General features: G+C 44.4%; 1 protein-coding gene across 5 annotated transcripts in view; it reads right to left on the reverse strand.

Annotated features, from left to right (window-relative positions):
- Positions 1–23,383, reverse strand: part of LOC147125243 (zinc finger MYM-type protein 3-like) — a 141,488-nt gene that overhangs the window by 78,479 nt on the left and 39,626 nt on the right. For all 5 annotated transcript variants that reach the window (XM_085999873.1, XM_085999880.1, XM_085999854.1 and 2 more), the window contains 2 exons: positions 549–622; positions 369–435 (listed from right to left, as the gene is read on the reverse strand). In XM_085999873.1, coding sequence (XP_085855999.1) covers positions 369–435; positions 549–622 — 141 coding nt within the window. The remainder of the gene's footprint in view (positions 1–368; positions 436–548; positions 623–23,383) is intronic.

The following is a 23,383-nucleotide window of genomic DNA, read 5'->3' on the forward strand; positions in this document are numbered from 1 at the left end:
TAGCTTCCGATGCCTTAACAGATCAACTTTTTAAGATCCTCGTCTCCATTTTCAACTTGTGGAAAAGCTTTTCAAATCCCACGTAGCAGCCGTTGCATGGACTCACCAGAACTGTTCGTTCGCCACTCCCCCAAATACACAAGAGGCTGATCTTCCAGACTTTAACTTCTCAAATTCTCTTCTAGACCCACATTAGTTTACTACCCTCTCACTGTCTTCAAACGCCTCCTTAAAAATATCCTCCTTCTACTAGGTCATTGGCCTCTGGCCACAATTTCCTTAACTTGATGCTTGTGTCTCCCTCATAAAATGCTCGGACATGTTCTTCACATATGGAGCAATACAAGAATGCAAATTGCTTCTCTTACCTTTTGTTTTGTTAGTGGATGAACAATATTCTGTTTTGGGGGATTTTTGGGCTCCTTCCTTACTTTCCTACAACATAATCACAGCATCTTGCATCATTACCACGCATAATGTTACTGAATAGGTAAGAAATGTTTTAACTGCAGTGATGGTGAGAAAAGAAGAAAATAAAACACAAGTACCGTATCTTTATCTGTTTTTTCAGCATCTTCACTAACTGCATCAGTTCCACAGGAAGACGATTTGTCCACTTTAACTGATGAAGCAGAAATAAAAACATTAGGTTTACACCTTGCAGCATAGAACTGGGGACTGTAAGAATAAAAATATATGTTTTGTACGTGTGATGGACTCGAGACTATTAATATAAGATGCATGTAATAAAAATGAATTTGATGTGTATGGATCTCCCTGGGAGCGGAGCTCAAAGCAATGGCACGAAACTTAACAAAAGAAACCTGCATAACAAGATAACCCCGACAGAGACAGCATCGAAAACCCATCAAAAGGTGTTAACAAACAATTAACTTAATCAAGAAATGGCACCAGCCGCTGCAGACAGACATGTTCAAAAGAAAGCCAATCAAGAACTGCCATGAAACTAAGACCCAATCCTGGGATCCTAGCAATTTAAACTAGAGACAATGGACTTAAAAAGATATAAAAGAAGGAACCCAAAAGCTCTCGCGCTCTCTGGAAAAAAGCTTACAGGACAGGCGTTTCCATGATAGCTTAGTGTGATGGCAAAGGGGCCGGCAGAAATGGCCAGAGTTCTGGTTTGGATTCCATCCAGTGAAATTGATTAAGAGTTCAGAAACTAGGAAACATGCAGAAATATTTCACACAAGGGAGACTAGGTAAATAACTATTCCCTTTAATTATAACTTTCAATACATTGGTTTTTGGCAAGCCTCTATTATTATATCATTTTATATTAAATTTAACTGTTCAAAAATTATAAATGTATACACAAAAAGGTTATTCTTCCCCTCAGCAGCCTTTTTCAATTCATTAACAAGCAATAGTTGTAAGACATATTTGAAATCATCAGGGAAAGCCATTGAAGCAAACAGTACAAATTCATGATAGAGATGTATTTATCGCAAACAAGGGAATTGAAGGATATGGTGAGAGGGCAGGGAGACGGGGTTAAGAGCAATCAATAAGGGCCAACTTGTGCAGCCTGATCCCATAAACACCTGCGGTTATTCTGTCAGGGAGGACAGGATAAGGCTCAGTTGTACTGTTTTCCATGGTCAAAGGGCCTGCCAAAGCTCACCAGCAAGGTTTACACATGGATCATTATTTGGATGATACTGTAAGGCTGATAATGCCTGTGGTACTGTACACAGTACAAGTCAGTATCGTCCAGGGTTGTTTTATGTAAAAGATTTGTTAATATAAATTTTGTACTCATTAAAGTTATGGATGTTAGTGATCAGAATGGACCATTTTCCATTTCATAGACACACTACCAAACACTTGCAGCATGATTATGCGCAGAATATAGCTTCATCCAGCCTACTCCAATGTGCCTCAACCCAACCTCAGGAGCATTGTATTGCCATTTGTCTTCATTGCCCTTTTGGGTGCCACTCTCCACAAACTCCAACTCACCCAAAACTCTACAGCCTGCGCTGCATACATATCGTCCTGGTCTTCCACTCCTCATTCGCTTCCTGTCCGAGAAACACATTCAATTCAAAATCCTAATCCCTATCTATAAATCTCTCCATGCCCAAACCACTCCCAAGCAGTGGAACTTCCTTCAGCCATGCCATGCCCTCTAGCCACAAATCCAACCTCCTGCGCATCCCCCCCATCTCCACTTTCACCGGCAAAGCTTCCAGCCGCCTCAGTCCAACTCTGGAACTCCATCCCTATACTCTTCTAACCTCACTATATCTCTCCCCACCTCGTAAAACCTCCAGAATACCCATCCTTTCAACCACAGTTTTAAATTACCTCACCCAATTCTTCCGCTACTGCATAACGTCCATTTGCTTATCTGTGAAGCACCTTAGGATGTTTCTTTAAATTAGAATTACACAATCGCAATTAATAGGGGCATACACAAACATACACAGTGTTTTCTGGATGCCATTTACAATAAGCTTTCTCAAACCCTTCTGCTGTCAGGGGTGTGCTGCAATGAAACAAAGGCACATGTTGAATCAGATTCCCTCACACCACTCGCATTTCCGGTTTACACTTTGAATATTGCTATTAACAGCCGAGCCATTTTAAGCCGAGGGGGTTACAAGCTCATTTGTACTTTAAATATTAATTTCCCACACTCTAATTTGTCTGTATTCTTTCCCCATTTACCCGACAGATCATATTTGCTTCACTTTGTCAGGTCTGGGAATAGGGCCACTAAGGGAAGGACAGGATAATACCACAGGCAGCAATAGAGAGGGCAGAGATATTAAATAATTACTTTGCTTCAGTATTTACCAGGGAGACAGAACAGGTGGAGATGACATCGGATGATGAGATTAGTAATCACAGAAACCCCACAGTGCAGGTAGAGGCCATTTTGGCCCATCGAGCCTGCACCGACACATATCCCACCTGATCCCCGTAACCCCTACACCAACACATATCCCACCCTATCTCCGTAACCCCACGTATTTAATCCCCCTAACACTAAGGGTCAATTTATCATAGCCAATCAACCTAACCCGCACATCTTTGGACTGTGGGAGGAAACCGGAGCACCCGGAGTAAACCCACGCAAACACGGGAATGTGCAAACTCCACACAGACAGTCGCCCGAGGCCGGATTCGAACCCGGGTCCCTGGCGCTGTGAGGCAACAGTGCTAACCACTATGCCACCGTGCTGCATTTAAAAGATGAGGAGCTATACTAAATAAACTAATCAAACTTGGAGGATAAAACCCCTGATCCGGATGGATTACATCCGTACATTTTAGAAGAATCTAGGGAAGAAATAGCAGAGGCTTTACTACACATATTTAGTAATTTGTTAAAAAAAGGTGTAGTGCCAGAGGATTGGTGGATAGCTAATGTAATACCTACATTTAAGAAGTGAGATAGAACATGTCCAGGGAACTATAGGCCAGTCAGCTTAACATCGGCAGTAGGAAAAATAATGGAATCCCTACTGAAAAGGAGAAAATAGAAGAACATCTAGAAACGAAAAATATAATAGTCAGCATGGATTTCAAAAGGGAAAGTCTTGCTTGGCAAACCTAATTGAATTTTCTGAAGAGGTAACAGAGCGAGTAGACAAGGGTAAAGCAGCAAATGTAATTTATCTAGATTTTCCAAAAGGCCGTAGTTAAGTTACTGTAAGAAATAACGAGGCAAAAAAGTCTCTTCAGATTTTATTTGTTTTATTCGTTCATGGGATCTGGGTGTCGCTGGCAAGGCCAGCATTTATTGCCCATTCCTAGTTGCCCTTGAGAAGGTGGTGGTGAGCCACCTTCTTGAACCACAGCAGTCTGTGTGGTGAAGGTACAGTGCTGTTAGGGAGTAAGTTCCAGGATTTTGACCCAGCAATGATGAAAGAACAGCGATATACTTCCAAGTCAGGATGGTGTGCGACTTGGAGGGGAGCTTGGGAGGTGGTGGTGTTCCTATGTGCCTGCTGCCCTTGTCCTTCTAGGTGGTAGAGGTCACAGGTTTGGGAGATGCTGCTGAAGAAGCCTTGGCGAGTTGGTGCAGTGCATCTTGTAGATGGTGCACACTGCAGCCACGGTACGCCGGTGGTGGAGGGAGTGAATGTTTAAGGTGGTGGATGGGGTGCCAATCAAGCGGCCTGCTTTGTCTTGGATGGTGTTGAGCTTCTTCAGTGTTGTTGGGCTTCTTCAGTGTTGTTGGAGCTGCACTCATCCAGGCAAGTGGAGAGTATTCCATCACACTCCTGACTTGTGCCTTGTAGATAGATAGTGGAAAGGCTTTGGGGAGTCTGGTGGTGAGACACTCGCCACAGAATACCCAGCCTCTGACCGGCTCTTGTTGTCACAGTATGTGTGTGGCCGGTCTAGTTAAGTTTCTGGTCAATGGTGACCCCCCAGGATATTGATGGTCAGGGATTCGGCAATGGTAATGCCGTTGAACGTCAAGGGGCGGTGGCTAGACGCTCGCTTTTTGGAGATTGTCATTACCTGGCACTTATGTGGCACGAATATTACCTGCCAATTAGCCCAAGCCTGAATGTTGTCCAGGTCTTGCTGTATGCGGGCATGGACTACTTCATTATCTGAGGAGTTGCGAATGGTACTGAACACTGTGCAGTCATCAGAGAATATCCCCACGTCTGCCAATATGATGGAGGGAAGGTCATTGCTGAAGCAGCTGAAGATGGTTGGGCCGAGGACACTGCCCTGAGGAGCTTCCGCAGCGATGATTGACTGGTGTTAGGATACATAGATACATAGATACATAGAAGATAGGAGCAGGAGTAGGCCATTCGGCCCTTCGTGCCTGCTCCGCCATTTAATGAGATCATGACTGATCCTTTAATTCAGTATCCCGTCCCCGCCTTCTCTCCGTAACCCTTAACCCCTTTTGCCCGTAGAAATATATCTAATTCCCTCTTAAATATATTTAATGAGCTGGCGTACACTGCCCTCTGTGGCAATGAGTTCCACAGGTTCACCACTCTGAGTGAAGAAATTCCCCCTCATCTCTGTCCTAAATGGTTTAGCCCTTATCCTTAAATTATGTCCTCTAGTTCTGTTCTCACCCGCCAAGGGAAACATTCCTTCTGCATCCAGTCTGTCTAGACCTGTCAGAATTTTATACACTTCTATGAGGTCCCCTCTCAATCTTCTAAACTCCAGTGTGTACATCCCTAAACTACATAGTCTCTCCTCATAGGTCATTCCCGCCATTCCTGGTATCAGCCTGGTGAATCGCCGCTGCACCCCCTCCATGGCAAGAACATCCTTCCTCAGATGAGGCGACCAAAACTGTACACAGTACTCGAGGTGTGGTCTCACCAGTGCCCTGTACAGCTGCAGCAAGGTATCCCTGTTCCTGTATTCTAACCCTTTTGCTATGAAGGCCAGCATACCGTTTGCCTTCTTGACCGCCTGTTGCACCTGCATGCTCGCCTTCAGTGACTGGTGTACAAGAACACCCAGGTCTCTCTGTACTTCCCCCTCTCCCAATCTATTGCCATTTAAATAATAATTTGCCCTCCCGTTCCTGCACCCAAGGTGGATAACTTCGCACTTGTCCACATTATAGTGCATCTGCCATTTATCCGCCCAATCGCCCAGTCTGTCCAAATCGCTCTGGAGCTTCCTGGTCTCTTCCTCTGAGCCCACCCCACCTCCTAGTTTAGTGTCGTCTGCAAATTTGGAAATGCTGCATCCGACTCCCTGATCCAGGTCATTAATGTAAATTGTGAACAGCTGGGGGCCCAGGACAGATCCCTGTGGTACCCCACTTGTTACTGCCTGCCATTCAGAAAATGAGCCGTTTATTCCAACTCTCTGTTTTCTATCTGACAGCCAGTTCCCTATCCACGCCAAAACTTTCCCCTTTATCCCATGAGCCTCAATTTTCCATGCTAATCTTTTATGTGGGACCTTATCGAAGGCCTTTTGGAAGTCCAGGTACACCACATCTACTGGCTCTCCCCCATCTATTCTACCAGTTACTCCCTCAAAAAATTCCAATAGATTAGTCAAGCACGATTTACCCTTTGTAAATCCATGTTGACTCTGTCCTATCCTGTCCCCATTTGCTAAGTGCTCCGCTATTTCATCCTTAATGATGGACTCCAGCATTTTGCCCACAACTGATGTAAGGCTTACAGGTCTGTAATTACCTGCTTTTTCCCTACCCCCCTTTTTGAATAGTGGGGTAACGTTAGCTACCCTCCAATCCATCGGCACTGTTCCCGAGTCTAATGAATTCTGAAAAATCATCCTTAGTGCATCCGCTATCTCTAGGGCCACCTCCTTCAGTACCCTAGGATGCATGTTATCAGGCCCTGGGGATTTGTCCACCTTCAATCCCTTTAGCTTCCTTAACACCATATCCTTAGAGATATTGATTTGCGTCAGTTCCTCCTTTGCCAATGTCCCTATTTTTCCCGATATCCCAGGGAGGTTTTTTGTGTCTTCCTTCGTAAAGACTGACCCAAAGTATGCATTTAGTTGATCTGCCATTTCCTTATTTCCCATTATATATTCCCCCGTATCTGACTGCAATGGACCAACTTTGGTTTTCACCAGTCTTTTCCTTTTGATATATTTATAAAAGCTTTTGGAGTTAGTTTTTATATTTTCCGCCAGCTTGTTTTCGTAAGCTATTTTGCCCCTCTTGATCATGCCCTTTGCCCTCCTTTGCTCTATCTTAAACTGTTCCCAATCTTCCGCTCTGGCGCTTTTTTTGGCTATTTTATACGCCCTATCTTTGGATTTTATGCTGTCTCTAATTTCCCCTGTTATCCACGGTTGAGTCACCTTTTTAGATTTCCTTTTATGCCAGATTGGTATAAACAATTTTTGCAATTTTGTCATTCTATCTTTAAATGTTTGCCATTGTTTATCTACCTCCAGTCCTCTCAGGAACGTTGTCCAATCAGACCTACTCAGTTCCCGTCTCATGGCATCATAATTCCCCTTGTTTAAATTCAGGACCTTAGTCTCTGAGTCAATTTCTTCGCTCTCCATTTCGAGTGAGAAATCGATCATGTTATGATCGCTCTGACCCAAGGGTCCCCGTACAACAAGATTACTGATTAGTCCCTTCTCATTGCACAGTACCCAGTCCAATATAGCCTGTTCCCGAGTTGGTTCCTCGACATATTGATCCAGATAACCATCCCTTAAACACTCAAGGAATTCCTCCTCCTCATTATTTTTACTGATTAGGCTAGTCCAATCTATATGTAAGTTAAAGTCACCTATGATGACAGCTGTGCTCTTATTGCACGCTTCTCTAATTTCCCTCGTGATGCCCTCCCTAACCTCTATTTTACTATTTGGAGGCCTATATACCACTCCTATTAATGTTTTTCGCCCCTCGCTATTTCTTAGCTCCACCCATATAGATTCTGTATTAACTGAGTTAATATCCTTCCTTTCAATTGCATTTATCCCCTCTTTTACTAGCAATGCTACCCCTCCTCCCTTTCTTTTTTGTCGATCCTTCCTAAATATTGAATACCCCTGTATGTTAAGCTCCCAGCCCTGCTCACCCTGCAACCATGTTTCCGTAATCCCAATTAGATCATAATTATTAACCTCTATTTCCACAGCTAATTCATCTACCTTGTTCCTGATGCTTCTCGCATTAAGGTATAAAACCCTCAGGCTTTTTTTATGCTCACATTTTTTATGAATTAGTTTGGCCCTTTGTTTTTTGTTCCTCACCCTTTTACCATTTATTTCTGTCTGCCTTTCACTTTCCTCTATTTCACTACATAGGTTTCTAGCCCCCTGCCATACTAGTTTAAATGCTCCCGAACTGCTTTATCAAAAATTACCCCGAGAACATCAGTTCCATCTCTGCACAGGTGTAGACCGTCCCTTTTGTATAGGTCACACCTACCACAAAACTGGTTCCAATGCCTCAAAAATTTAAAACCCTCCCTCTTACACCACTGCTCAAGCCACGTATTTAGCCTAACTATCCTGTTCTCTGTACTCTTACTAGCACGTGGCACTGGTAGTAATCCAGAGATTACTACCTTCGAGGTCCTACTTTTTAGCTGGATAGCTGGATAGGCGCTTAGAATTTGCTTATGTTCTTGGTTCCCTGCGGATGTTATAACATTCTACACCACGGCGGTGACCTTGTTTCCAGACTAGCTGTTTGTGTGCTAGAAAGGCTGTTGACTATATTTTTGATTTGGCCAACCGAGGACCAACGCCTATGTTTCTTCCATAATTGCTAATAACCATATTATAATGCTAAGTTAGTATTTTGACTTTGTTTAACAAAGCTGCTTTAAAATGCGTAATTAATTAAGTATAAGGACATAGAATAGATGTCTTTGGGAATTTAATGATTCATTCCATAGTACAATAGTCTAATGAACAGCGTGAACATAAATAACTGGTAACAAGCAGCTGCGAATATCTGAAGGCCAAGAATGGCATGTCTGACTCCAAATTTGGGAGGATAATAGGAAATCGTTTGAAAGCAGAAACAGGAAAGACCAGTGAAGGAGAGGGTTTTCATCCGAAAGTTGAGACAAAGAACTCGACATACCATTGGGCACCTTGGTTCAGGAAGAGCCCTTACAAGTTAGATAGTCCTGTCCATAATCTACCCTAGGCCCACCTCTAAAAAGAGATATCTAAAGAGCCTTTAACACATACAGTGAAGGGAAGGGAAGAGCTGTCCAATTGGGACGGATACCAGATGCTTGTCACGGTCGTATGTCTACCTTGATTGCGCATTGTACTTAACTTAAAACCGCCACTCCTTAATAAAGCAACCTATGATTCAATTCAATTCAATTTTATTTGCCATATGTAACTAGTACAATGGAATGCTTACTCCCCGTAGGGACACGTCAGCTATTCTTACAGCGCCGTGTTCAGAAAGTCAATTCTTTGGCATCCAGTGGGAGCACGATGTCCCTCAGCCGCTCCGTCCTCCTCGTCACCGCGGCCTCCTCCTCATTGTTGCCGGTTCGGCTCCCTGTGTGGTGGCCTGCTTCTCCCACTCACCCTCTGGCCACCATTCCCAGCTCCCCTCCTCCCAGTCGGACTGAGAGTCGTCGCGGCTGCTGCTGCTCGATGCGCTGCGCTGCCTCTGCCCGACTCGCCGAACACATCCTCCGGTCGCCACGGCCTCCTCCACGGTCCGACAGCCCGGGGCCTGCTTCTCCCGCTTCCGGTCCGGCCTCTGGCCACCATGCTCGGCTCCCCTCCTCCCAGTCGGAATGCCTTCCCGCTGAGGAGCTGCCGGCCGACGAGCTCTAGCGGGTTGACGTGGCTGCTGCTGCTCGATGCACTGCGCTGCCTCCGCCCGACTTGTCGAACACCTCGCTCCGGTTGCGGGAGCGAGCGGCGGGCCGCCCGAAGCAGGGAGAGCGCGCGCTAGCACCGGACCATCTCGGTCGCCATCTTGACCTCCACAACCTAAGACCCTTTGGGTAAACTGTGTGACCCCTGTGATCCAAATCTTACAGTACCACATAATAGGCTAATGAATAAGGTCAGGGAATGTGGAGCCGGGGATAAGAAGCAGAATGGATAGCTAGCTGGCTTCAAGACAGAAAGCATGGGTAAAGGATAGCTATTCAGAGTGGCAGAAGGTGGGAAGTGATATTCCACAAGGATCAGTGCTGGGACCACTGTGGTTCACAATTTATATTAACGACTTAGACCTTGGAATCAAAAACACAATTTCTAAATTTGCGGACGACATCAAATTGGGGGGATAGCCAATACTGAGGAGGACTGCAACAAATTACAAGACAACATTAATAAACTTGCAGGATGGGCATATAATTGGCAAATGAAATTCAACACATAAATGTGAGGTATTACATTTTGTTAAGAAAAATAGGGAGGTCACATATTACTTGGAAAATAAGAATCTAAATGGGGTAGAGGAACAAAGGAATCTAGGCGTACAAATACACAAATCACAAAGCATCAACACAGGTTAACAAGGCCATAAAAAAACATAAAACACCAGCATAGACTGGTTGGGCCAAATGGTCTGTTTCTCTGCTGTATATCCTATGTCCTGGGCAACACACATTCTTCCCAGCAGGGCCCATTTGCAGGCTTCTGGAAATACCGCTCCTGCGTCAGGCAATATAAGCAGCATGCACCTGGCCTGGGTAGGGCACTTTCCACACCCCCATGCCCCATTTTTCCTGTAACCTTGTGAGGAAGAACCAGCTTCTGCTTTGCGTTCCCCCACACACTATTTACAGAGACCTACAAGTTGCGGTGTGTGGAACTATAGGGCAAATCTATATCCAGTCACACTAATGCACCAACCAAATGATCCAACTATAACTGCACCACCAATGTTTCCTATAAGCTGTTTGGCTGCGCAGCGCTCTGGAATTTGCACACAGCCGGCTCTCCAGCTTTTAAATGGGAAAAACTGAGCACGCAGGTTATTTTGAATGGGCAGCACACCCAAAAAAAATAATTAAAGGAAACATTGTGCACCACTTTAATATAGTTTTACCTCTGGGTGGTTTCAGCAGGTTAAATGTTGAGGCTCTCATCTCTGGAAACCAGGTTCAAATCCAACCCAGACAGATAGAATGAATGTGTCCGCTGCTAGCAGCAAGGATCGTCTGATTTTTTTTTTTTTAATCATTTGATTTGTTATAGGAGCATCGCTGCCAAAGCCGGCTGTTATTGCCCATCCCTAGTTGCCTTGGAAAAGGTGGTGCTGTGCCACCTTCTTGAACCGCCACTGTTCATGTGGTGAAAGTACTCCACAATACTGTTAGGTAGGGGCCTCCAGGATTTTGACCCAGTGATGATGAAGTAATGCAGATATATGTCCAAGTCGAGATGGTGTGACTGGACAGGGAACTTGGAACTGATGGTGTTCCCATACACCTGCTGCCTTTTTTCTTCTAGGTGGTGGAGATCATGGGTTTGGGAGGTGCTGCCAAAGAAGCCTTCATGACTTGCTGCAATATATCCTGTAGATAGTACACCCCTGCTGAAAAGAGTGGATGTTTAAGCTGGTGGACGAGATGCCAATCAAGCGGCTTTGTCCTGGATGGTGCGGAGCTGCACCAATGCAGGCAAGTGGAGCGTATTCCATCACACTCCTGACTTGTGCCTTGTAGGTGGCAGAGGCGCTTTGAGGAGTCAGGTGGTGAGCCACTCGCTTCAGAATGCCCAGCCTCTGACCTGCTGGGCAGTCTCAATCTCAGAAATGCCCGATTGTGACACTAAATTCTCCTACCTTGATGAGCACAAAGTTAAAGTCTTGTTCTTTTAAGAATATACTTTGCAGGGTTATGAAATGATGTGAATTCACAGCCACAGTTCATCAGCCATGATCTTATTGAATGGCAGAGCAGGCTCGAGGGACCGTTTGGCCTACTCCTGCTCCTATTTCTTATGTTCTTAGATGAGATCTCAATCAAAAGCTAGATGCTTTGCTCATAGAGGAGGCAAAAGTAGTCCCTGAGCTACCGTAATTACAAACCTAAACGAGCTGTCTGCCTATATTCTCTAGAGTTTAGAAGAATGAGAAGAGAGGTGATCTCATTGAAACATACAAAATTCTTACAGGGCGTGACCGGGTAGATGCAGGGAGGATATTTTCCCTGGCTGGGGAGTCTAGAACCAGGGCGCATGTGGAGCATAAACGCCGGCATGGACTGGTTGGGCTGAATGGCCTGTTTCGGTGCCGTATATCCTATGTAACAACAATCAGAATAAGGGGTCGGCCATTTAGGACTGAGATGAGGAGAAATTTCTTCACTCAGGGTGGTGAATCTTTGGCAGAGGGCTGTGGATGCACAGTTGTTGCGTGTATTCAAGGCAGAGAGCGAGTGTGTTTTGGATATTAAAGGGAAATGGGGATAGTGCAGGAAAGTGGAGTCAAGTTAGATGATCAGCCATGTTCTTACTGAATGGCGGAGCAGGCTCAAAGGGCCAAATGGCCTACTCCTGCTCCTAGTTCTTATATTCTTATGTAAACAGCATTAGTGGAGGCCAGGGAGCGGGGCACCACCTACTCTTTCTACAGGACACGTCCTCTTTGTTGAGTGACTGAAAAGGTACAAGGAGAAAAGAACTTAAAAATTGACCTTAAAAAGGTCATCTGATTGTACGCGTCTTCAATATTATTCAACTGAAGGATAGAACATCTCAACAAGCCAGATCAGATGGCTGTCTGTTCTCAAATTCTTACAGACAGCAGGAATTGAAAATGTGTTTTTGTTTGAGGTTTCGGCTCAGTACCAGATTTTTCTGGTGTCTTTCAAAGCAGTCTCCAGGAAATACTACAGCACTGCAAACTTTGCGTGTGCCTCGCTTTCTTTTGTGCACGTTCATTGTTGTGAAGAATTACAACGTTTCCTCTTCAGTCAGCAGCTGAAATCTTATGTTGTCAGACATCAAATGGTGCTGATGGTGCCAAGCTTTCTGGATTAGCGGCTCGGTTATTTTATACTGCGTCCTTGTTTCACCTCCTGCCGATTTCCCTGGGCCACGCACCATAACCCAGACTAACCGAGTAAGCGGGTGTAGAATCATAGAATGATACAGCACAGGAAGCTATTCGGCCCATCGTGCCTGTGCCAGCTCTTTGAAAGAGCTAGCCAATTAGGCCCATTCCCCTGCCCTTTCCCCAAAAGCCCTGCAACTTTTTCCACTTCAAGTATTCATCTAATCCCATTTGAAAGTTAATTGAATCTGCTTCTACCACAGATTTAGGCAGTGCATTCCAGATCACAACTCACTGCGCAAAAGAAATTCTCATCTTGCCTCTGGTTCTTTTGCCAATTACCTTAAATCTGTGTCCTCTGGTTACCGACCCTTCGGCCACTGGAAACAGTTTCTCCTTATTTACTGCATCAAAACCCTTCACGATTTTGAACACCTCTATTAAACCTCCCCTTAACCTTCTCTGCTCGGAGAACAACTGCAACTTCTCTAGTCTAACTTCCATGTAACTGAAGTCCCGCACCTCTGGTACCATTCTAGTAAACCTCCTTTGCACCCTCTCTAAGGCATTGATATCCTTCCTAAATTGTGATGCCCAGAATTGGACGCACTATTCCAGCTGGGGCCGAACTAGTGATTTACAAAGGTTTAGCATAACTTCCTTGCTTTTGTACTCTATGTACTCAGTTACAAAGCCAAGGATCACTTATGCTGTTTCAGCAGTCTTCTCAACTTGTCCTGCCACCTTCAAAGATACGTGTACGTACACCCCCAGGTCTCTGTTCCTGCACCCCCTTTAAAATTGTACCATTTAGTTTATATTGCCTCTCTTCATTCTTCCTACCAAAATGAATCACTTCACACTTCTCTGCATTAAATTGCATTTGCCATGTGTCTGTCCATTTCACCAGTCTTGTATGTGCTCCTGAAGTCTGTTACTACCCTCATCACTATTTACTACATTTTTGAGTTTTGAAATTATGCCCTGTACACCCAGTCCAGGTCATTAATATTTATCAAAGAGAGCAGTGTTCCAATACCGACCTCGAGGAGACAAAACTGTATACTTCCCTCCAGTCTGAAAAACAATCGTGCCCATGCTGCCACTGCCCCTTGAATCCCATGGGCTTCAATTTAAGACCTTTAGGGGCAAAAATTTGTTTGATTAGCGCCTCCCGCTAGCGCCCTAGGGCGCAAAGCAACTAGCACCAGAGCACGATGTTTGCGCCGCTCGTGAAATTGACCAGACATTTTGCGGCGGCGTTAAACACTACCGCCACAATCTCCTGCGCCCGCAGATCGTGACGTCAGTCGAGCGTGTAACACCCCAGACCGGATATTGAGTCGTGCCCCCTGCCTTAGCGCCTGCCACGAGGAACGACAGGTATAGGGGAACGTTTTCAAGTCGGGAAGGGGCTGCGGGAGCGCTATTTAAAAGCGGGTGCTTCCTGCCTTTTCTTGTCGGCAAAATTTTTGGTTTTAACGCTGTCCTAAGGAGTTTTGGCCCTCAGCACCACTTTTGATGTTCCAAAGCGCCGAGCTCTTTCCCTGGGCCTACCCATTAGTGCTTCCAACACCAGGCTGAAATTCAAGGTTGCAATGAGCAGGGCGTTGCTGGCCAGCAAGATGGCCCCTCCCCTTTAAAAACTGGATGGCGCCGGTGTGTCTGGCTTCCATGGTAATTGGCATCGCCTGAGCTTCAGTAGCGTTCTGAGGTAGTGCCTCGTTCCCTGCCGTTTGCGCCTTGAGGGATGTGTAGCGCCCGATTTAGCGCTCAAATCACCTCCGGGGGGGGGGGGGGGGGGGGGGGGGGGGGGGGTGATAGAGGCGAATTTTGCAGTCGGAGGCGATAATTAGCGCCAGGCGCTAAACTTTGCGCCCGACCGATATTAGCACCCCAAAATGGGCAATACCAAATTTCTCCCCATTAAGACCTTCCTTAACCCCACTTCTTTGAACCTTCCCAGCATCTCGTCCTTTGGCTCAACATACACTTTTTCTGATTACGCCTCACAGTGACGCACTTGGGGCATTTTTCTACATTAATTGCAAGTTGCTACTGTTGAAGAAAATGTAAATCAAGAGCACTACTTCAAGGTAGATCAGAACACAAGTACAAGGGGATACAGATTCAAACTGGTGGAAGGCAAATTTAGGTCTGAATTTGGGATGACCTTCACAGAGTAAAGAACAGTTGTGACCGACTGCTAGGTAGAGTAATGCACACATAAACCGTAAATAATTTAAAAGATGGCTGTACGGTGTACGTTTTTATGGACAGATAAGACACTTAGTCGAAACAGCCTTCCTCATCCATATTTATCTTGTGACCTTTGACTAGCTCGTTATTAAAAATAACACCGGCAAAATAAATTCTTAAATGAGCAACTGGTCGCAAAAACCCTATTAATAAGCACTGGCCACCACAACATTCGCACCTGTACCACTTTCATACCATTAGTTACCGATCACATCTGCAAGCTTCATTCCATACAATACGCATTGTGGTACTGAGCCACAGGCCAGCAAGGTCCCAGATTCAATTGTGCTGAACTAGCTGATTTCAAAGCCACAGAGGTGGCAGCTGGAGATCTTCCATGCAAGATCCCAGATCTTGCTGGGGTATGGCAGCATATACATGGAAGAGTTATGGTACTTTGCCCAAGCATCCACACATGCAGACGTACTAAAAAGGGGCCAATGAACAGCAATCAAGATTTGTAATTCTGGCTGACTTTCCTCTTCACTAAACTAATGATATGCCTCCACTATCACCCCAACCGTGCTAAACACAGGTAATGAATTAAATGTATGACTCCTCTCAGAAAAATGTACTGCTTGGTATGGTACTGAGCGAGCCATACCGATCATGATCAGGGGAGCACATACAAATTTAAAAATAATCTGTAGGAGTTGGACAACAATTATTTTACCTCTGTGATCTAGTCCAGCCCAAGGGAATGAAGGTCTTTTCTCACTGCCAGTCCCTAGTGCCCTATGGAAATCATTTTCAACACACACAACCAACTTCCTACTGCTTTGGCAACAAAATATAACAAATTAGCACTCAATTGACAAAGCAAGTGCAATGCTAACTGATCTGAGAAATGCAGCAGTTCATACTGGTGCCCTGGCATTTTCATTTGAAAGCAAGATCTAGAGTGTTGGGCAGATTAAAGGTGGGTTTACTTTGCAACCGACATGCTACCTCTCATCTGTGAATGCTCTTCATGCCGATACTTGCGACCAAAAATAGAAAAGCATTCAATTCTACATAACGACATCCATCATCTCAATAAGCCGCAATCTCAACCATTTGTTCCATCTCAGCTCAAAGCATTCCAACAACAAAGTCTTATTTGCTAAGGTGGTGGCTGTACAGCTTCAGTTTGGAACATTTTCTAGCACAGTACTGCGCCCAATTCCTTTATAATCCTACCATCCATGGAGAGAACGTCATACTTATATTTTGGAGTCCAATGAGCTACAAGAGAAACTACTGCCGTCGGCGGCAGCCTTGGTTCCAGCAACAGCGCTGATGCATTATATAGAGGATCTGCTGCCAATTCCTCCACTGGCAAATAAACCGCAACTGTCATAACACACAAGAAAAAATGGAATGAGAAAGGGGTCATCTGGCCCATCAAGCTAGTTCTTTCCATATCCAACCTAACTGATTTACCAAGGCTCTGAAAAGTCTCTATTTCCAGCATTTTATTATGTTTATAGAATACTCAGCAGGTCAGGCAGCTTCTCTGGAGAGAGAAACAGAGTTAACGTTTCAGGTCGATGACCGTTGGACTGAAAAGTCTCTCCCTGCTCCCAAAAAGGTGAATCGAGCAAGAGTCAAGAATGCCTCTCTCGCCTGATATCATACATCTCAAATACAAGCTGCCACAAGTTGCTATTCTTCTTGCTACAGGCAGGGCCGAACATTGATTTTAGAGCATAGGTCAGAAAAAGTAAAATCGCACCGATGCTTTTCAAACAATTGTGCACACCAGGTAATTTTGTGTTGTCCCAGTGCTGTAAAATTCATCCTGCAATGTAACCATTACAGATCCCAGATCAGCAAGAAGTGATGCATGCTGAAGTGATATTGGAGCATCCAAGAGGAAAGTGCCAATTAGTGGAATCTCTGGTGGCATCACTAGCTGGCGCTCCTGTAGTTGGTCAGATATCCAAAATATCTCCATACATGCAGAACCACTTCCATTTGGAGTAATTTTCTGTAATATAGACTGGTTAAGTGAGGGTATGGGGGGAAAAAGATAAAAACGCAATTTCATTAAAACCATTAAGAAAAAAGTCTACCCGGTTGAGATATTTTGTTTTATTTTCCAGTTCTGCAAAGACCAGTCTTTTCAGATCTCCATACTTGTCAAGGAGGCTGACCAACTACAGGAACGCCAGCTCGTGATGCTGCCAGAGATTCCACTACAGGAAACTTTTTTTTAATCCGGCACCGACGGGACCGACACGGTGCCGGTTCATCAACAATTCCGGATAACCGAAAGCTATAGTAAAAGATACGGAGCCGAGAGCTCCATATAAAGCAACAAACCCAGGCTCAGAACAATGGCCACAAGCTCCAAGCGTCTCTGTAGCTTAGCAACAGCTGCAGCCACACCCTTGCACAGCAACAGATCGAGGCAGGCAAGTAATAAAACTTACCTGAACCTACTCCTGAATTTTGCCGGTTAACCGAGATTTCCGGTTATTTAGGTGCCGGCAAAACGAAAGTTTCCTGTAATTGGTACTTTCCTCTCTTGGATGCTCATCAGCATCCAAACCGGAAAAATGCAGTTTCAGATGAGTATATATTTGGGTGGTGCGAGGGAAGGGAGAGAAAAAGGGGGAAGCAATGACTTTGTACTGAAAGCATTCCCACCCTACCTCTGAGCAAAAGGCATTTTTAAGCCAATTAAAATAGTAAAACTAACTTGCAGCAAAAACTTTTGGACGCCTGTTTTGAGCATGTGTTTTCTCTTGGTAGTTGGGGAGGAGGGACGGGGTTGGCGAAAGAGAAATGAGATGGAGAAGAGGAGAGAAAAGTGGTGTATGGCCAGATACAAACTGCAATCTTGCATGAAATTTACCTGTAATCAGGAACTGGACGGCCAGGTGTGCCTGTTTTGAAGTGGATCTGACCCCATTTGCCTTGTAATGACTCCTCATAGGCACATAACGGTGCGTATGAAGTATGAGCTCCTTTCAAGCTGCTGCCTTTCGGCATGAGTGATGCTACTGATTCATTCACTGCAATCATCAATAATGGACGACTGGCTGCACAGTACTGTACCAGGAAACTGAGGAGAATCAGGTCAATTTGAAGGATGCAACCACAGCTCGAGTGTACCAATCCGTATGTTGTCTTCGACCAGAGACAGTTCCACTGTTACTAAACAATCACAGCCTCACTTTTAGGATCCATTTGAAGTTGGCTAAAATTACTGATACGGCTCGTAACAGCAGCAGGGAAGTGTCTATTGCTAGTCACGCAGTAGGATGACAGCAAACACACATTAAGATCAACTCCTGAGCAGATCATGGATCAAGCCCTTCAGTTCTTAATCATTTTTTTTTGTTTTCCCTTCCCTCTTTATTTTCTCAGTGCTGTGTCACTGTCATTTAGCAAATTCATACTAAAAAGCACCAAATATTATGCCAAGTTTAAACGGTGTTTGGAAATTTCAGCCACCATTTTACTTCACTGAAATCCCAACACTCACTAGCTTTCCAGGAAATACACCAATGTAGATGGGGTAGGGCTTGCAATTTGCTCCCCAATGCCAAAACAGCAGTGCTTTTAATCAGCTTGTAGGAATTACACAATAGCCGGCTGATGACCCTCCTCGCTCTGCATGGAACGGGCTCCCACATGACAATCAAGGACATAAATCTGCTGAGGCGCATCAGATGGGATGAGGGTAGAACAGGGTTATTCAACCAACGGGTAGTTTTGCTTTATTAATGTGAAACAAGCTAGCAGCTCCTCCCATAGCCATAATTTTTTAAAACGGCACCATTCAACATAGTACTAAGCAAATGTTCCCTGTGAGCTGCGCTTTGTTCTGCGTGGCCTGTTTTTTTTTTTGGTGCGTGGTCCCTTTAAATGTCCGCACATGCGCGATATTTACAATGGAGAAGCCGGTGCACGGCCTGGGCTGGACCTTTCCCATTACTGCCGGCCAGCACAATTAGCCATACTGGCTAGAAAATCCAAGGTTTGATCCCTGGTTTGTGTCAGGTTAATCTAATTTCAATTGAATGGCAGTAGAAGCACTACAATTGTCTTCAGACCCCTGAACTTGGGAATGAAGAGTGAACTAGGTTTTCCAGTCCCGATTTCAATTCAAACACCCCTGCTAAAAGCGACAATAGCAGACTTGTCTTCGTAGTCCTCCAGGGTAAAATAGGTCACCAATCCTCATTATTTAGGCTCATGCATGAACAATGGCCTTCTGGACAAAGTACTACAGAGCTGTTACCACCAATGGAACTATACCAGGGGATGAGACTGCACCTTCAGCAGAGAAGAGGGAGGAGGGGAATGTGGGAAGGCAGAGAGGAAATTAAATAAAGTGTTTAAAAAACCTCCTAGTCCTTTTCTTGGGTATTGAAGGCCATGCAATTTTAAACTACACCCTCTATCTATTATCGCCAGATTCCATGCTATACAACTACTCTGGAAAGAAGAAAATCAAATCCGTCTCTAATGGCATGGTGTCACCCAGTATTAACGCTTTGTTTGAAATGGATGCAGCCCCTTCAGCAAAAGTAGACATAACAGGTCTAGTTCTTGGGAATGAAGTAGGCCAAGTGAAGTGTGGTGCCATGGGAGAACATCTGGGTAATAGTGATCATAATATAATTAGGTTTAAAGTAGTTATGGAAAGGGACAAAGAAAAATCAAGAGTGAAAATACCCAACTAGAAGGGAGCCAATTTCAGTGATTCGAGAAGGGATTTAGCACAGCTGGGCAGGAAACAAAGATTGGCCACGAAAGCAGTAAATAAGCAATAGCAGGCCTTCAAGGCAGAGATAGAGCAGGTACAAGCCAAGCATATTCCCATAAGGTGGAAAGATGGGGTATCCAGAGCTAGAGGTCCCTGGATGACAAAGGAAATTGAGGTTAAAATAAAAAACAGAAAAAGGAGGTTTATGACAAATGTTAGGTACAGAATACAGTCGAAAACCAGGCAAATACAGGGGAGTCCAAGGGGGAATTTGAGAAAGGATACAAGGAGGAAAATATGAGAAAAAGAGTGGCGGGTAACATAAAAGGGAAGCCAAAAATCTTTTATAAACATAAAAGGTAAAAGGATAGTTAAAGGAATGGTGGGGCTGATGAGGGGCAACAAATGAAATCTTCTTGTGAAGGCAGCAAGCATGACTGAGGTACTGAATTGAGTACTTTGCATCGGTCTTCTCCAAAGAGGATTAAGCTAATGTTGCAGTTGGTGGGGTCGGGGAGTAGAGATATCGGATAGGATAGGATAAAAATAGATAACTTTGAGGCTTTGTGTCTTAATGCGAGGAGCATTTGTAATAAGGTGGATGAATTGGCTGCACAAATAGAGGTAAATGAGTATGATTTGGTTGGGATTACGGCAACGTGGCTCAAGGATGGCCAAGACTGGGAACTCAACATCCAGGGGTATTCGATAATCAGGAAAGATAGGCAAAAAGGAAAGGGAGGTGGGGTAGCATTACTGGTTAAAGAGGGGATTAATACAATTGTAATGAAGGATATTAGCTCTGATGATGTGGAATCTGTATGGGTAGAATTGAGAAATACTAAGGGGAAAAAAACATTAGTGGGAGTGCTATATAGACCTCGAAACAGTAAGGCGGAGGTTGGGGATGGCATTAAAAGGGAAATTAAAGAAGCGTGCAATAAGGGCACAGCAGTCATCATGGGTGACTTTAATCTACAGATAGATTGGGCCAACCAAATTAGTAACAATACTGTGGAGGAGGAATTCCTGGAGTGTTTACAGGATGGTTTCCTGGACCAATATGTCGAGGAACCAACCAGAGATCAGGCCATCTTAGACTGGGTATTATGCAACGAGAAAGGATTAATTAGCAATCTTGTTGTACGAGGCCCCTTGGGTCGGAGCGATCATAATATGATCGAATTCTTCTTTACGATGGAGAATGAAGTAGTTGACTCAGAGACAAGGGTCCTCAATTTAAATAAAGGAAGCTACGATGGTCTGAGGAGCGAGTTGGGTAGGATTGATTGAGGAATGGCACTCAAAAGGGTTGACAGTGGATAGGCAATGGCAAACATTCAAAGACCGAATGGATGAGCTACAGAATTTGTTCATCCCAGTTTGACATAAAAATAAAACAAAAAAGGTGACTCAACCGTGGCTAACAAGGGAAATTAGGGATAGCATAAGATCCAAGGAGAGGACATATAAATTGGCCAGAAAAAGCAATAATCCTGACGATTGGGAGCAGTTTAGGAGTCAAAGGAGGACAAAGGGATTAATTAAGAAAGGGAAAATAGAATATGAGAGTAAGCTAGCAGGGAACATAAAAACTGACTGTAAAAGCTTTTATAGATATGTGAAGAGAAAAAGATTGGTGAAGTCAAGCGTAGGTCCCTTGCAGGCAGAAGCAGGGGAATTTATAATGGGGAACAAGGAAATGGCAGTCCAACTAAATAGATATTTTGGTTCTGTCCTCACAAAGGAGGACACAAATAAAATCCCAGAGACTGAAATGAGGAGGAATTTCTTCACCCAGAGAGTGGTGAACCTGTGGAATTCTCTACCACAGAGGGCGGTGGAGGCCAGTTCATTAAATATATTCAAGAAAGAGTTGGATATATTTCTTGAGGCTAAAGGGATCAAGGGAGAAGGTACTGACTTTGGATGATCAGCCATGATCTCATTGAATGGCGGAGCAGGCTCGAAGGGCCGAATGGCCTACTCCTGCTCCTATCTTCTATGTTCTATGTTTCTATGATGCCAGCCAAGCTAACAAGTCCCCGGTCCAGATGGGATGCATCCTAGGTTGCTGAGAGAAGCTCAGGTGGAGATACCAGAAGCTCTGATCACAAACTTTCAATCCTCCTTGGATATGGGAGTGGTGCCAAAGGACTGGATGATTGCAAATGGGAAAACTACTAGAGACCATTGTCGAGGACAACATGAATTCTCACTTGGAGAAGCATGGGTTAATAAGGGACAGCTAGCACAGATTTCTTAAAGGTAAATCGTGTCTGACTAACCAGATTGCGTTCTTTGAAGTAAGAGGGTTGATGAAGGTAGTGCAGTAGATAAGAACATAATAGGAGCAGGAGTAGGGCATTTGGCCCCTCGAGCCTGCTCCGCCATTTAATGAGAGCATGGCTGATCTGATCTTGGGTTCAGCTCCATTTCCCTGCCCGCTCCTCATAACCATTCACTCCCTTATTGTTCAACAATCTGTCCATCTCCATCTTAAATATATTCAATGACCCAGTCGCCACAGCTCTTAATTCCAAAGATTTGCAACTCAGAAGAAATTCCTCCTCATCTCAGTTTTAAATGGGCGACCCCCTATTCTGAAACTATGCCCCCCGAGTTCTAGATTTCCCCATGAGGGAAAACATCCTCTCTGCATCTACCTTGTCAAGCCCCCTCAGTATCTTATATGCTTCAATAAGATCACCTCTAATTCTTCTAAACTCCAATGAGTATAGGCCCAGCCTGTTCAACTTTCCTTCATAAGTCAACCCCCTCATCTCAGGAATCAATCTCGTGAACCTTCTCTGAACTGCCTCCAATGCAAGTATATCCCTCCTTAAATAAGGAGACCAAAACTGTACGCAGTACTCCAGGTGTGGTCTTACCAATACCCTGTACAGTTGTAGCAGGTCTTCCCTGCTTTTATACTACAACCCCTTGCAATAAAGGCCAACATTTCAAATGCCTTCCTGGTTACTTGCTGTACCCTGCATGCTAACTTTGTGTGTTTCATGCACAAGGATCCCCAGGTCCCTCTGTACTGCAGCGTTTTGTAATCTCTCTCCATTTAAATAATAATTTGCTTTTTTATTTTTCTTACCAAAGTGGATAACCTCACTTTCTCACATTATACTCCATCTGCCAAATGTTTGCCCACTCACTCCGCCTGTCTATATCCCTTTGCAGATTCTGTGTGTCCTCTTCACAACTTGCTTTCCCACCTATCTTTGTATCAGCAGCAAATTTGGCTACATTACACTCGGTCCCTTCATCCAAGTCATTAATATAGATTGTAAATAGTTGAGTACCAGCATTGATCCCTGTGGCACCCCACTAGTTACCGTTTGCCAACTGGAAAATGACCCATTTATCCCGACTCTGTTTTCTGTCAATTAGCCAATCCTCTATCTATGCTAATATATTACCCCCAACCCCGTGAGACCTTATCTTGTGCAGTAACCTTTTATGTGGCACCTTATCTAATGCCTTCTGGAAATCCAAATACACCACATCCATTGGTTCCCCTTTATCCACCCTGCTCGTTACATCCTCAAAGAACTCCAGCAAATTTGTCAAACAGGATTTCCCTTTCATAAAACCATGTTGACTCTGCTTGGCTGCATTATGATTTTCTAAATGTCTTGCTGCTGCTTCCTTAATAATGGACTCCAGCATTTTCCCAATGACAGATGTTAGGCTAACTGGTCTATATAGTTTCCTGCTTTCTGTCTCCCTCCCTTCTTAAATAAGGGCGTTACATTTGCGGTTTTCCAATCCGCTGGGACCTCTCCAGAATCCAGGGAATTTTGGTAGATTGCAACCAATGCATCCACTATCTCTGCAGTCACTTCTTTTAAGACTCTAGGATGCAGGCCATCAGGTCCAGGGGACTTGTCCACCTTTAGTCCCATTATTTTACCGAGTACTTTTTCTTTAGTGATTGTTTAAGTTCCCCC

This window comes from Somniosus microcephalus, chromosome 1 (genome assembly GCF_052327205.1).
Source record: "Somniosus microcephalus isolate GS21.2 chromosome 1, FLI_Smic_1.0, whole genome shotgun sequence".
In the NCBI taxonomy this organism is placed as follows: domain Eukaryota; kingdom Metazoa; phylum Chordata; class Chondrichthyes; order Squaliformes; family Somniosidae; genus Somniosus; species Somniosus microcephalus.